Consider the following 14,470-nt stretch of genomic DNA (forward strand, 5'->3'; position numbering starts at 1 on the left):
TCTATGCAGATATCATTTATTCTATTTTGATTCCAGTATAATTTTTTTCCAACACATCCTTTGCTTAATCCCCAATCTACTCATCCAAAACACAATACAACCTATACTTAGTTTTCTATTATTACTTAGAAGTAAAAAAACTTTAATATTTTGGCTTCAAGAAAAGACAGCTTGTGAATCCAGTGGCAATCTCCATCAAGAATTTTTTTAGTTTCCAGAGTCCTATCACTTAAAGTCTTCCACAGATTAAGCCAAATCTATGGTTAAAATTGAAAATACAAAAGATATGAATTATGTTTTTATAAAAATGTAAAAAGCTAGTCAAAATTACATGTTTAGATATTTAATCTCTGAACAATGGAGTATAGCAGCAGGGAACTTAAATATTATAACTATCAACAATAAATACAAGAAATTAATGCAAAGATTGCAATAGAAGGATTCTTGAGTACAATGAGAATATAAAGAGACATTCTAATTTGTACAAAAACCATCCCAACTCTGTATACAATCTCTTCTATAAATACAACCAGATAAGATGAAATGCTTATTTGCAAATAATAGTTATTAAAAAGTGTGCTTTATTGGGGTTTTCACTCGTTCTCTTGGCAGGTGTAGTTTGCAGGAAGTCTGTAAAGACAAATTTCCAAAATTAGATATTTTAATTTCTCCAGAAGTTATATTTTAAATACAAGTAACAACAGATGCAGAACATACTTGATTTCCACAGGAAGTGTTATTAGAACAATAAACACCGTAACAAATCCATTAGCAGTTACCAGGTGTGTAACAATAAGGTAAATTGTTTAACAAACCAAGTTTACCTATAGTGGAGCATGAAACTGGCTGTGCATTGCTATTGCCTGTTGAAGTTTTTCCTCTTTGGCTCGTCTGCAGTGGCAGAGCTATGAAACAAGACATACAAGACTGAATTCTAAAAGCAGTTTTTTATAATGCATACTGCAGTTTCTCCTTAATGATTTAGCTATTTTACAGGCTCTTTAAAGAAAGAAAACCCTGCCTAACCTACCTCCCTTCCAAGCTTGGGGCTGAACAAAGGTCTATACAGATAACATTATTCTATCCAAAATTGTTTGTAAGAGGATTGTTTCCAATGTTACAAAATGCATTTATTGGGCACCTTTAAAGAAAGGTACACTACTTGGTAAGTTACTTTTGTCACAGCACGAACAAGAATGGTGATTTTTGAACCCCAGTTACTTATTTGATGATAGCCATCAACAAAATTTGTTTAAGAAGTTTAATAAACTAAACATTAAGGTTGTTTAATGCAACTTGTCAGTTTATGTCAACCTTCCAAATATGAAATTTACCATGTGGCTATCTTCCCCAATATCTATACAAGATACAGAAGAAATTGGCACAAAAATATCTGCAACACTACAAGAATATGGTCTAATGCAGAAGATCTTTGCACTCCCATCTTAGAAGTATGTGCCTTTGGAATGCAGATTATAGTCTAAATAAACTGAAGCCATTTAAGGATTTTTTTCCCTTCTGTCAAAGCTCACTAAAGCACTGTTCTGTATCACAGGACTGCTCAAACCCTTAAAAAAAGAAGTCCTAAATTTATTCAGTGGGTGTTGTACATGTCTTGGGTTAGAAGTACTTGTATATTACATACCGTTCTCTTTTCCATGAAACTACTAAGAAAGTCATCTATCTCTGTTTTGCCTTCCAAAAAGTCTTCTGCAATAGTATCAGACTCCTCTTCAGCTTCATGAGCAGCTACTTTAAGTCTGGCCTGCAGAGCACTTGGACTGCAACTCTAAGAAAATAAAAAGTCCCATGTAATACTAACCTGTCTGTGAAAACTCACATTTCCAAGAAGATAAATGACTATACAAATATGGAATATGTGGACAGAGCACTATTATTACATAAAAGCCTAAGTAACCAGATGAAGTTCCATCTCCAAGTTACAGAGATGGAACTCTAGCTTGTTAAACTAGAAAGGTTTCAATGTGAGAAAAGTGTTGCTAATTTAGGTCTTGATACACAATCATTCACACAAATGAATAAAGTTTTTCAACTTTTACCCTACAGTGTAGAAAGCATCCAGCTTGGAAATCTGACAAGTTCTCAAGTGCATGATTTCTGAGTAGAACTAACATTTCAAGTGTCTTCAATAAATAGGGTCTACTTTTGAAAATCAGTTGTGAACCTGAGAAGTATAAAAAGGTAAAAAGGTAAAAAAGAACTTACTGTTCAGTTTTTAAATACCCTTGAAATGATTGTGGAGAAGACAGGAAAGCAAAAAGCACCTACTCAAGAAGTAGATAGACTGCTAATCTAAACCAGTATACTCATTTTTCTGTTCTTATAAACCTAAAACCTTACTTCTGTTTATTGCATACAATCTCATTATTTTTTCTTGAATATATCTGGGCAGGTAAACAGGACATGATTCACATCCAGTAGGAGTCTGAAGAGAGCCAGAATGGCAAAATTAAGGCATTTATAAATTTTAGATGCTTGGCCTAACCTTCATCTACCCTATGAAAAATCTTTTACTTATGTACTTTAAAATCTTAATGTAATCAAAAATTTCCTGTTAAATTGATCTTGTACAAAATACAGAGAGTTTGCTCTAATAAAAGAGAACTAAAATTCACTCAATACAAATAAAAATACTTGTTTGGAAATTTGAAGGAAAGAGAGCAGGAGATACCTGTGCACAGCAAACATCACTACATGAAGATATAGGGAAAAAAAGCAGAAAAATTCAACTGCTACTCCTCAACTCTCAGTTTCCTATCCATCATTAAATCGAATCAGCAAATCTAATTCAGAAAAAAGAAAAGGGACTACAGCAGTGCAATATTATGTCCTGTTCTTAAGTGGTTTCTTGCAAAAATAAGTGGTTTATCCACGTCAACTACCTCTGCCCACTTTAAGGTCAAAGGAGGCATTAGGAGTCAGACTCTTCTGATTTTCAAGCGAGGAAACCTCTAATATTTAGACCACCTATGAAATAATTTGGTTTGCCATCATGCAAATTTTGGTTGTGTGGTGTTTTTTTTGGTTTTTTTTTTTTGTTTGGTTTTTTTTTGTTTTGTTTTTTTTTTTTTTTTTTTTGTTTTGTTTTCTTTTCTTTTTTTGGGGGCATTCAGAAATTCAGGTACTATGCATGCTAAACTGATGGACTGTTGCATTCTCAGGTGACAAGTCTTGCAAATTATGAAGATTTTAGTGCAGAAAGGGGTTTATCAGAAGTTATATCCTCTAATGAATACCCTGGTAAACATACCAAGAAATTATTTTCCTTCTCCAATACTTTCTGAATTAATAATTTCTGCCCTGTTTACACTGTAAAACATGCAAGGTTTGACAGCACATAGAGCATATTGCCTGAAGTAAGCATGCCGAGTGAACTGCAGAATTTAAGTTCCTGAAGTTATTGAGCACTTTCATCTGGCACAGTTTTACAAGCTCATTATGTTAAATGAGTACCATTAATTGAACAAGCCTTCTTTAAAAATTATTCTATTGTTAAAACTGGTTTGGACTGGGATTGTACTAAACAGTTCTAGATGTACATCATTCTTTTCTTCCAACTTTGCTCCTATTGAAGCAGTAAAAAATAAAAACCCAATGAGAAAACCCATTATTTTGCTTTTAACTTTTTGGTACATCATTCAATTCAATATTTGACCAAATACTTAATCTACTTCATATTAAATGAGAGTTTAACCAAAAGAATATTCCTAATGGATAAAGATACAAATCAAAACTTCAGATTTATCGAAGTATTCTTAAAGGATGTCATGTAGGAATTATACCTCACTAAGTTCATGCTGTCTTTGCATCTTTTTTTCAAAGGCTGCTTTCATTTGCGTGAGTTGCTCATACTGCAAGGAAGAAGAAAAGGAACATTATCACCTTGAAAAAATTCCAGATATTACCTACCACTCATATTTCTGAAGATTATTTTATTGTTAACTTACTTTATCCAACACTGTCTGTCTTTTTGCTTCAAGACTAGGCTCCAGCAACAGGTTTTTTTCTGAAAAATAAAATCACCATTACTACTTTTTTTAAAGGATTTAGTTCACAGAACAAAGCCACACATGTTAACATTTTGACAGCTTACTTGCCAGCTCTTCAATGCTTTTCACTAACTCATCTCTATCAGTAATGACTTGCTTCAGCTGTGGAAGAGTCACAAACTGTTCCAGTAACACCTCTTCTTGCTCATTCATACTGGTCAGCTGTGATATACTGTACTCAAACAGAAAGAAAGTACATTTAAATCTGAAAACATCACATGTAAAGTAGTTCATTTCTTCCAGAATTTGAGGCATTTTTTGAGACTTTACAAATACATGACACTTGAGCACAACTTATTTTTCCCCTTTCTCCTGGATTGTGGGTTCTGTTATATGCAGCAGTGAATTTAAAAAGCAGCATGTTAAAAAATATCTCCCATTTCAAGCCTTACTTCCCATAAAGCTACTATAGTGGGTTGACTGTGTCGAGCTACCAGATGCCCACTCAGCTGCTCTCTCAGTTCCCCTCCCCAACAGGCTATGGAGGAAAATCTCAGGGGTTGAGATAAAAACAGTGAAGTCACTTACCAGTTGCAATCACACACAAAAACACACTCAGAAAAATTTAACTGAATTTATTATCAATTATAGTAAGAGTTGGATGGTAAGCAAGAAAGACTAAAACACTTTGTTCCATTTTTCCTCAGGCTCAGCCTCATTCCTTCATGCCCAACACTACCTCTCCCTGTCTCCCTCTCCTTGGGGCAAAGGGGGAACTGCAAGTGTTGCAGTCAGTCCCTAATAGTTAATCTCTGCTTCTCCTTCCTTCTCACACTTCACCCCTGCTCCACAGACTGCAATCAGTTCCTGGCATGAGTATCCAGTCTGGGTAATACCTGGCTGCAGCTTCCTTCAGGGCGTATCCAACATTGGGTCCTTCCTGGACTGCAGTGTGGGTAACTGCTCCAGCATAGTCCTCTCAGCTACAGGGTACATTTTAAAAATACCCATACTACCGCAATCTTTTCCAAAACTTCCACGGGCTGTGGAAAAGTAACTGCTCTGGTACGTGGAGCACCTCCTTCTCAGCCTTCTTCCCTGACCTTGGTGTTTGCAGGATTATCACATTTTTCCATTCCTCCCCTCAATCCTCACTGCCTCTGCTCTTTCTAAAATGTTTTCAGAGGCAGTGCCTGCTTCACTAATGGACTCAGAAGTCCTGCAGTGGGTCTGCTGCAGGAAACTGGCTGCGCCTGGCACAGGGGCAGCTCCTAACCCTTTCTCACAAAGGCCGCTCAAAAAGCCCCCTTTACCAAAACCATGCCACCTACACAGAACAGAACTGTTCAGAACAGCCGCAATACCACTGTCACTCAATTAAAAAACCAACAGAAGAATCATGGAATTTTAATCCAGTCTTCTTGAAAGGACCAGGCTTGATTAGAATGTTTTAACAAATTACACTTCCCTGCAAAAATCTTTATTTGCTGTTATGTAATAAGGATGCTGCCAGAACTTAAGAGCTAAGTCAGCTAAACTAAACTAAACTAAATGTTTTAACAAATTACACTTCCCTGCAAAAATCTTTATTTGCTGTTATGTAATAAGGATGCTGCCAGAACTTAAGAGCTAAGTCGGCTAAACTAAACAGGTTCTTTGGAAAGTGTCAAAGGAAAAGAAAAAGCGACCCCAGTTGAAAGGACAGAGTTTTCAATTGCTTAACTATGACACCACCAGAAAGATGTGAGATCTGAAGGAGTTTATAGTGAATTTGTAACCTATTCCATCCCACATAACTGATCTAGGAAACTGTCTCATTAGATCTGAGCAAGCTGCTGGGAGCTATAACTAATACAGTTTGTTTGAATAATGACAAACAGATGAAAATATTTGTGTAGTATGTGTATAAAGTATTTAGATGTAGCAGTGATTTGCACTGGGACAGCAGACACATTTACCTCCTGGATTTGTCTAAGCCAGCCTCCCCTGAACATGCTGAGCTGCTCACAAAGCAGTTCCCCCTTTACCTTGCACTACAGTCCTTTGGCATTTAGGAGAATGTAATTTTTGAACCAGCCTCAAGCTATCACATTTCCTCCTTCAAAAGTTATGCTTATTGAATTACTAGAAATTAAGTCCCTTGTAAGGCCTCAGAAAAAAGCAAAACACTGATAGTAAGAAAAAGTAAAAATAAATACTTCTTTTCCTGGTGTTGAATCAAGTACTGTTCCTGCTGACCAACCCTAAAAAAGCAGCACATTTGAATATAAAGCAGGGTTATTTTCTGACTACAATACTTTGGTATGTGGCAGTTCCCCTAATTATAATTTCTACAAAACCCTTTCAGTGATGTGTACAGACTTCTGACAAAAATCAGATACAGACCTGTAGTACAGTACAGTGCCTTTCAGTAACTATGGAAAGTTCAGCTACCCTCTGAAAATTTACCTTAGTTCTGAGAGTTCTGGAAAGGTATCAGGAACATCAGGCATCTTGTATGTAAATCCATTCTGGCCAACCTGAGTCAAAATTTAGAAATGCTTAGTAGATTTCTCAAGTGCAGTTTCTTGATATTTAACATGATTAATTGAGAACTGAAGATGAGTATTTTCGAGCAACAAGAGAAGCACGAAAAGCAGTAAGAAGCAGTGGCACTAGTATCTGAACAGAAAACAACTCAACCAATGCAACAAAATGCTTGAAGATGTTTGGGGTGACATGTCATACAAGATGAGGAAAATTTTGGAGGAAAATAATTCTGTTTTGCCATGTCCTTCATTTGAAAGCAGCTGAATGACTGAGGAAATACACAGGAATAGTAAAACTCACAGAAGTGAGAACAGAGAAGGAGATTGACATTTTGATCTCTTTCATGTGGTTTTTAGAGCTATAATCTCTCAGAAAAGAAATGTTTTAGACAAGGAAAAAACAGTTGTAGGAAATTTAAATTGCATAAAGTTACAAAAGTGCCTTCCAAGCCTAAGAAAACTTGTTTCTATAGACATGATTTGATTCAAGACTAAACATTTAGATACAAAGTTTTATTAACAATAAAATTCCTTCCAGAGTTCATCAGCAACAAGTATAAACATACAAGATAAAATGCCTCACATAAAGACTTGAGATCGCACATTGCCCTCACCTAAGAGGTTCTGAGCAGGAAAGCAAGCAAGAAAAAAATATCTTCTGTGGTTGGAGATACAGCTACAGCTGCCCTATGGGGGAGTGCAGCTCCAAAACAAAACCCCTATAATCAAAGACCATTAACATAACACTAGTTTCATTGAAACAAAGACAAACTTGTTGCTCTGACCTCAAGTTCTAAAAAATTCTTCATCAAAGCCAGAATGACAGTTTTGCTTCCCTAGCACCAGCAAAACAATGAAGTTCACTGACTCAAGTGCTTCCTTGAGTTTTAAGCAATGCCCTGTGTGCCTCTAAGGGAACTTATACCCAGTGTCTGCCAGCTTAAAGAGCAAAACTCAGCACACTGACCTGCAGCACCGCTTCTGCTGTGGGAACAGGCAGCGGCAGATCAGCAATCAAGCCATAGGAGGGAGCAGCAGGCTTGTCTGTAGTGTAGCTTGAAGAAACTGTTTCAGAAATGGGCATGGGTGCCATTGTTCTGTTTGTTTCTTGAGGTGGATATGGAGGGAGAAATGGAAACCCCTGAGGAGCAAAAGGAGGCATTCCAGCTGGTTTGTTGTAAAGGCTAAAAACAAACAAAACCACAGTCATGAGCAACCAACTGCTTACAGCACATCTCTTGTCTTTTGAATTATAATTACGAGACCACACATAAGACATAAGAATGAATTTTCAAATGACCATAAACTTTGTATTTTCTGTTCTCAGTTGCTTCTGAAGTAATAACCCTTTCTGTCTAATACTGCAATATAGTCTAGAACTCCATTAATCTACATTCTTGTAGAACAGCCAAATACACACTTACACTCTTAATTATGAGAAAACTACTTCTCAAAAATTTATGACAGCATAATTTTAAATCATTTCCATCCTAAAGTTGTGAGAAAAACATCTGTGTCATACATTAGTTCTTATGTACGGTATAGCATTTAATAGCTTGGGCAACACACAAGTAATTACTTCTCAACAGCAGGAATGATTTTTTTAAAAATTCACAACTGCAGCCACATCTAAACTCAGTATCACCGTCAGCCATGAGAACCACAGTTGAACTGACACAATCTGAATTTAACACAATTCTTTAAATCACCCAATTTCTGCTGCACATGGTGCAAAAGGAACTGCCCTAAGCCTGGGAGATTATGAACAGAATATGAAAAAACACAACTACTCAGATAATGAGATACAGCAAATTCCAGATTTCATCTGGTAATGCAAAAATTTATTTTTCAAGAAAATGGATATAAAGTTACATCAGGCATGTTGATTCAGTAACTCCAATGAAATCTAGTGTCTCTTCTAAAAACAATCAGGTCATCTACCAAGCACATGAAATTGTGCAAGGACAGGGAATCTAATTCTTCCGGTATATCCATTACATTATTCCTGTCTCTGCCCTCCTTATAATTGGTTTAGTCGCTTTTTGAAAAACTAATAGACATTTATTATGTTTTGATAACTTACTATGGAAATGATGTTGAGCTAGGAGCTAGAACTGGAGGATTCTTCCAAAACTCATCCAGTAAACTCTGAATAATTTTTCCAAGATCTGAATGCATTGTAAACTGGGAAAAACACAAAACAAAATCCAAAGAAGAAGAAAAATTATGTCTGGAATCCAAGCGTTCCAAAATGTGCTGAACTTGATTGTTTCTTATACCCACATGACAGTGCTGAAAAGCTATTTCAGACATACTAGCTAATCCAAACTATATATACATAAACTCCAAATAAAGTGATAAAGCAACCCAGAGCTGAACAGAAACTAAAAGTCTTTTGTATATTCCATTATCAGTGGAGAGTCAATGAAGTACCACATTGCTATTGAACAAGCAAAAATCCCCACTTTAGTTACCCAGTTACATTTGTGCAAACAACAGAAGAGGAAAAAAAAATCTGAGGACAAAGGCACTAACTACATTCTAAGAGTCAGAACCTCCATCCACTCAAGAAAAAATAGGACAATCTTGTTGACAAAAAGACCAGCATATTAAAATCCCGAATATTCGAGCTAAAACCTTGATGCCATTCTAATAGGATTAGGCTAGAAAGAGCTATGTTACAAAACTGTCTTAAAGCATCCCTCTCCTTTATTTGGAATACACTGGAATGTAATTGGAAGAGCTGTGCAATTAACAATAACCAAAAAAATGTGATAGTAATTTTCTCAGCCTTCATAACTTAAAATAGTTTTAGATACATGGAATACTCAAGTCAGAAATGGTATCAGTAAAAGAATAACTAGAATAACTACTGAACACTTCTGAATTTGTTTTCAGGCCCTGAAATACAGTTTGAAAAAGATTAGGATCTATACTAATGTTTTTTACCAGGAGTATTAACAATAATCTAGTGTGAGACGTATTAAAACTGCTATTAACAGTAGATCTGTGTGAAGCTACAAATGATACATACATTACTTATTAATGGACCGGTCACATATACCCCCTGCTTGTCCATTAAATGATGTCTCACAGGTGGGAAAACACTGATGACTGGTTTTTCCTGAGGAAACTGAGGTGGAAGCAAACTGCAAATACAAGAATAATTATTACTACAGTGACACCCCATGATAAAGTTTGCATAAGAAGGCTTCTAATGCAAAGAAAAAGTACTATTCATTACATAAACATACTTTTCTATGAGAACTGCTATGGACAAGTACACAATGAATGAAGCATACAAAAGGATTATTCAGTTACAAAATTCAAAGTCCAACAGATTGGAGTACCAGACTTCCACAAAACTGAAGAGAGCATTTACTGGGCAAAATTGTAGTATAACTAAGGAGCAAATATCACAGAATATTCTGAGTTGGAAAGGACCCACAAGGATCACTGAGTCCAGCTCCTAAGTGCATGGCCCATACAGGCACTGAACCTGCAGCCTTGGTGTTATTAGCACATGGTCTGACAAACTAATAGACAACAAAGAAGCTGTAGCATAACAAGAACATTTTCAAATACAAATGCTATTACTACAAATACAATGCAGCGTAGCCTGTAAGAATACGAGGCCAACTCTGCAGGACAAAGTAATATAAAACTTGTGAACAGAATACTATCAACATTTGCCAGAACAGAGTGACCCCCCAAAGTAAATTTACAGCTAATGTTACAATAAATCACTTGAGTTACGATCCAGAAGCTTCAGCAGGGTAAGAGTATGGAGTTACAGCAGACTAAGAAATTACCAATCAAGTTTATTTTCAGTGGCAGAGAATCAAAGTTACCAGAAATCCTCAAGCATTTTCCCCTAGTTACCTTCAACTAAAATCACACAGCTATGTTAGGAACTGAGAACAGTAAAATATGATTTTGCTCTCAGCTGAACATCTGTATCTTGTACGGAGCCAATTCCACCCAGATCACTATAACCACTAATACAAATCCGGGTTATGGTTCCTGAAATTAATTATGAGCTGGGAGCAGCTTATATTCTATTACCAGTTTGGTTTTTTGTTTTTTTTTTTTTTTTTGGAACAATTTTAATTTTCAAGATGTGCATAGATGCAGCCCACTCTACTTACATGTTAATGTTAATTGTCAAGTTGTTTACAGTGAATGGCAGTCGATATTCCACATCTTTCTGTATTTCTGCAATGCTGTCAAAGAAAAAATTGTTAGCATCCATTACATGGTCAATATAACAGCTAAAATCTAAAAGAAACAAGCATGACCTCAGACATTTGTATTCAGTTTAGTTTTGAAAAGCCCTGTAAGAACAAAATTGAAAATGCTGGAATATGCAAATAGTCTTCAGCATTCTATATTGAATATTAAGATTAAAGCAAAAAAAAAAAAAGTGGATTTAACATTTAAACCTCATACATGGTCACAAGCAAAGGAACTATAGTAGGAGATATCACACTAGTCATGCTTCTGACAACAATCTCAACTTATCTTTCTCCCATTACTAGCTTAATTTAAGACAACACATCAGTGTTATTTTAATATACTGAATTTTATCTGATTAAACATTTACTTCACCAAGGCATTATATCAGGTTCACATTGCTCTGCAACACTCCCTTCCGATCAATATGGAGAATGTTTATTAGACTAGGCATTCTTCCTTAATAGATTAGCCTAATATTTAACAGTAGTGCACCAAGCTCACTTGCACAAGCTTTCAAGAATTATCTGGAGTAGAGTTCATTCAACAGTGTAAAGCTCCAGTGAGACTCAAGATCCAGGCCCTCCTGAAAGCACTGATGAACCTTACAAAATCTAGTAAGGTCAAATTCAAATTTGTTTTTCCTGCAACAAGTAAATTACAGAGGGAAAAATCTTGAAATGAGCTACATTATTAGGAAGTTGATTTCAATACTCAAAGCATTCTACAATTTCCATGCACAGCAAGATTATTTTGAAAGAGAGCATCCCAGAGAATGTGGAGGAGGTGAAGCTCAGAAGCAGAATTTCTAGACAATACGAACATATCTAAGCTGAGAGTAAAAGACAGAGGGGCAGAAAACAAGCTCCCTCTTATAATGAATCAAAACAAACTGTAAAAGCAGACTGATTGCTCTTCCATGTATTTTTCCTGCTTGCACCTGGTTAATAACACTCTTTGTAACCTCCCCTTATAGAGGGGAGGGAACACAGCTCAAATGGCAAATAATGGCAGACGGGTGCTCCCAGAAAACATCTTTTGATCCAACTTCAGAAATGCTCCTCCATCCATTGCCAGGTACACTCCATACAAGTCCTTTTTCAAGAAACTCAGAACACATTACCTGCAAATGTGTGCTAAGAGTGGTATTGGGAGTGCTTTGTGTCCTTCCAAAGCACTACTGGGGCATAGAATTTAAAACAAAGTCTTTAAGAGCTTGGGGAACAAATGGGAGTAAGACACTAACTCGACTATGAATCCTGCTTTGGGCAGCCTGATCTTATTCCTCTCATAGACAACTCAGTATTTGCTCCTTCCCTGTGAAATCACATGCTGTTTGAAGAAAATATCAAATATCTTCAGCACAGGACAATTCAAATCAAGGGTTCTGCTGTGTTACACCACACACCACTATCTGCACCTTCTCATTCTTAACTGAAGGATTCTCCCCTGAATCTCTCACTCACATTCCTGCCCTGTAATCATCTGCCACACTTCTCATTAACCTGCTACAAAATCCTTTTGAGGAGGGTATATAACTACACTCCACTCACGTGGAAACTGGGGAGGAAGATGAGGACAGAGACTGAAGAACAAGAAAGCCAGAATCTCCTTGAATGTTCAAACAATTATAACCCTGCTTAGGAAAAACCTTGAACTAATAACCTTAGTTGTTGCTTTCCCAAGTGGGAATGAGTACACTGAAAAAAATGATACATTCTTAACTTTGTCTAGAACAACAAAAACCTCTTTTTTAAATGCAAAGGTTTTATGTCACGCTCTTAACCTGAGAAGGATTGTGTACAGGAAAGCTAGCTGCTGTACTGAAATTAAGATCACACATACCTGAGCTTTTATGACCTAAGATGACACAAACCAAACTTGACTAAGTTAACTACAGCATACCAAGAATTTTGAGCATTTTGGTGAAGAGCAACAACAGTACTCATAACGGAATGACATTTGGGCAGCTACCATGTCCCTACCCCTCACCTCAATTCCTGGCTACAGCATCCATTCCCTCACTGCCTATGCTTGAGCTGGTGCCTGCACAAACAGTAGCAAACCATTTCAGCAAGCTGACTGACAAAAACTGATCCCTTTTTTGGGGACTTAATTCAGGATGAGCTCATCTCACTGCCAGATTTTTAAAAAGTGGATATAAACAAAAGGCCAAGTAAGGCCAGGCTAACAAAAACTTTTATGTTAACTAAGCTCCTATATGCCCACAGAACAGCTCCTTAGAAAAGTGAACTGTCTCCAAAATATCTCTGAAATTAGCTCTGAACAGACTTATGCTTCAAGCAACAATACTTAGAATACCATCATATTTATGTTTGCTGTGTGATAATTCTAAATATTAGGAAAGCAAACTACCTGCAGTTATTAAACTTGGAAATGCATCTAGTATCTCTTCCACTCCTAGTGTCAGTCTGATGTGACAGGAAGCATTCTCTGTCCTTTTTCTGAATTGTTTTGGAGGCAGCTACCATTTCAGTTCTACAGAAATCCTAGGAAGTTCTATGTCAGTAGAATGCTTACTTCACTGTAACTATAACTTCAAATGTATGAAATGTGGATCTCCTTTTAAAATGTGAGGAGTTTTAAACGACTAGACAAAACAGGGCAGCATACTGCCAAGAAGGAGTATAAATAAGAATAAACTTTTGCTTTAAAACTGTGGATCTTGAACAGGAGTAAACACAACTGGCCTCTTCTCGCCATCTAAACAAAACTACTTTTTAAGGAGCAGCCAGTTTTCAGCAGGTAGCACTGCACACCAAGAAAAACAGCTTGTAAAGCCAGTAGGGCTGCTATGCCACTGTGCCACTGCTGGCAGGCCACTGCGCCACACAACTCCTTGGTGCTCTACGTTTTAGTCTCAACTTTTAATCAACTACGCTATTACACGCAGCTCCCAGAGAGGTTTTATCCCAAGACGTCGTCGCGTCACTCCGAGGACATTACACCCCATTAGCAGGCTTTCCGGTCAATGGCAAGTGAAACCGGGCACGGCGACCTGCGCCCGATCACCCGGCCAGGCCCCACCGAAGCCAGCGGGGACTCCTCCCCGACAGCCGGTGGGACTTTCAGTTTCCGAATTCTTCCTCCCAGCCCGCCGGGGTCCCACATAGCACTGTCCTCCGGCGGGGACCCCGCGGCACCGCAGTCCCGCCCGGCGGGACCCTTCGGCCCCGGGACAGCGCGGGGCTGGGCCGGCCCGGGCTGCGGCGCCGCCGGCTCGGGAGCCCTGTTTACCCACACGGCCGCGAGGACCCAGCCAGGCCTCACGGGGAGGGGACGGGGCGCAGCCGGGAGACATAGAGAGACACGACACGCTACCGACACGCTACCGACGCAGCGCGGCCCCACTGCGGCCCCGGGACGGGCGGCACAGCGCGGCCCTCCCGCCCCCGCGCCCGCCGCGGCCACTCACGAGGCGTGCGCGGCGCGCAGGGACTCGACCTGGCGCTGCCGCTGCTGCTGGAGGCCGGTGCGCGCGGGCGGCGCGGCGGAGGCGGGGGCGGCGCCGCCCTTGGCGAGCGGGAACAGCCAGTTCATCGCGCGCGCGGCGGCACCGGAGGGGCGCGAGCGCACCCGCGGCACCGCGCGCACCTCACCGAGCGCCCGCGCGCGCCTGCGCGCGACGGCGGCCCCGCCGCCCCTGCCCCGCCCCGGAGCCGCCGGCGGCGGGGCCGC

At 38.8% G+C, this 14,470-nt stretch overlaps 1 protein-coding gene across 2 annotated transcripts; it reads right to left on the minus strand.

Annotated features, from left to right (window-relative positions):
• VPS37A (VPS37A subunit of ESCRT-I) lies at positions 1–14,364 on the minus strand. 2 transcript variants are annotated; one of them, XM_066548387.1, is made up of 12 exons: positions 14,208–14,364; positions 10,687–10,761; positions 9,573–9,687; positions 8,622–8,722; positions 7,506–7,722; positions 6,459–6,529; positions 4,115–4,242; positions 3,969–4,027; positions 3,804–3,872; positions 1,646–1,789; positions 825–905; positions 1–630 (listed from the first exon to the last, which is right to left on the minus strand). In XM_066548387.1, exons 1-11 carry the CDS (start codon positions 14,330–14,332, stop codon positions 825–827), a joined length of 1,185 nt encoding a protein of 394 aa, XP_066404484.1. In that variant the 5' UTR covers positions 14,333–14,364; the 3' UTR covers positions 1–630. The 2 variants fall into 2 exon arrangements, with proteins under 2 accessions (XP_066404484.1, XP_066404485.1); XM_066548388.1 differs by having other exon boundaries at positions 14,237–14,259.
• Positions 14,365–14,470: the final 106 nt, after the last annotated feature.

This window comes from Molothrus aeneus, chromosome 4 (assembly GCF_037042795.1).
Source record: "Molothrus aeneus isolate 106 chromosome 4, BPBGC_Maene_1.0, whole genome shotgun sequence".
Taxonomy (NCBI): Eukaryota; Metazoa; Chordata; class Aves; order Passeriformes; family Icteridae; genus Molothrus; species Molothrus aeneus.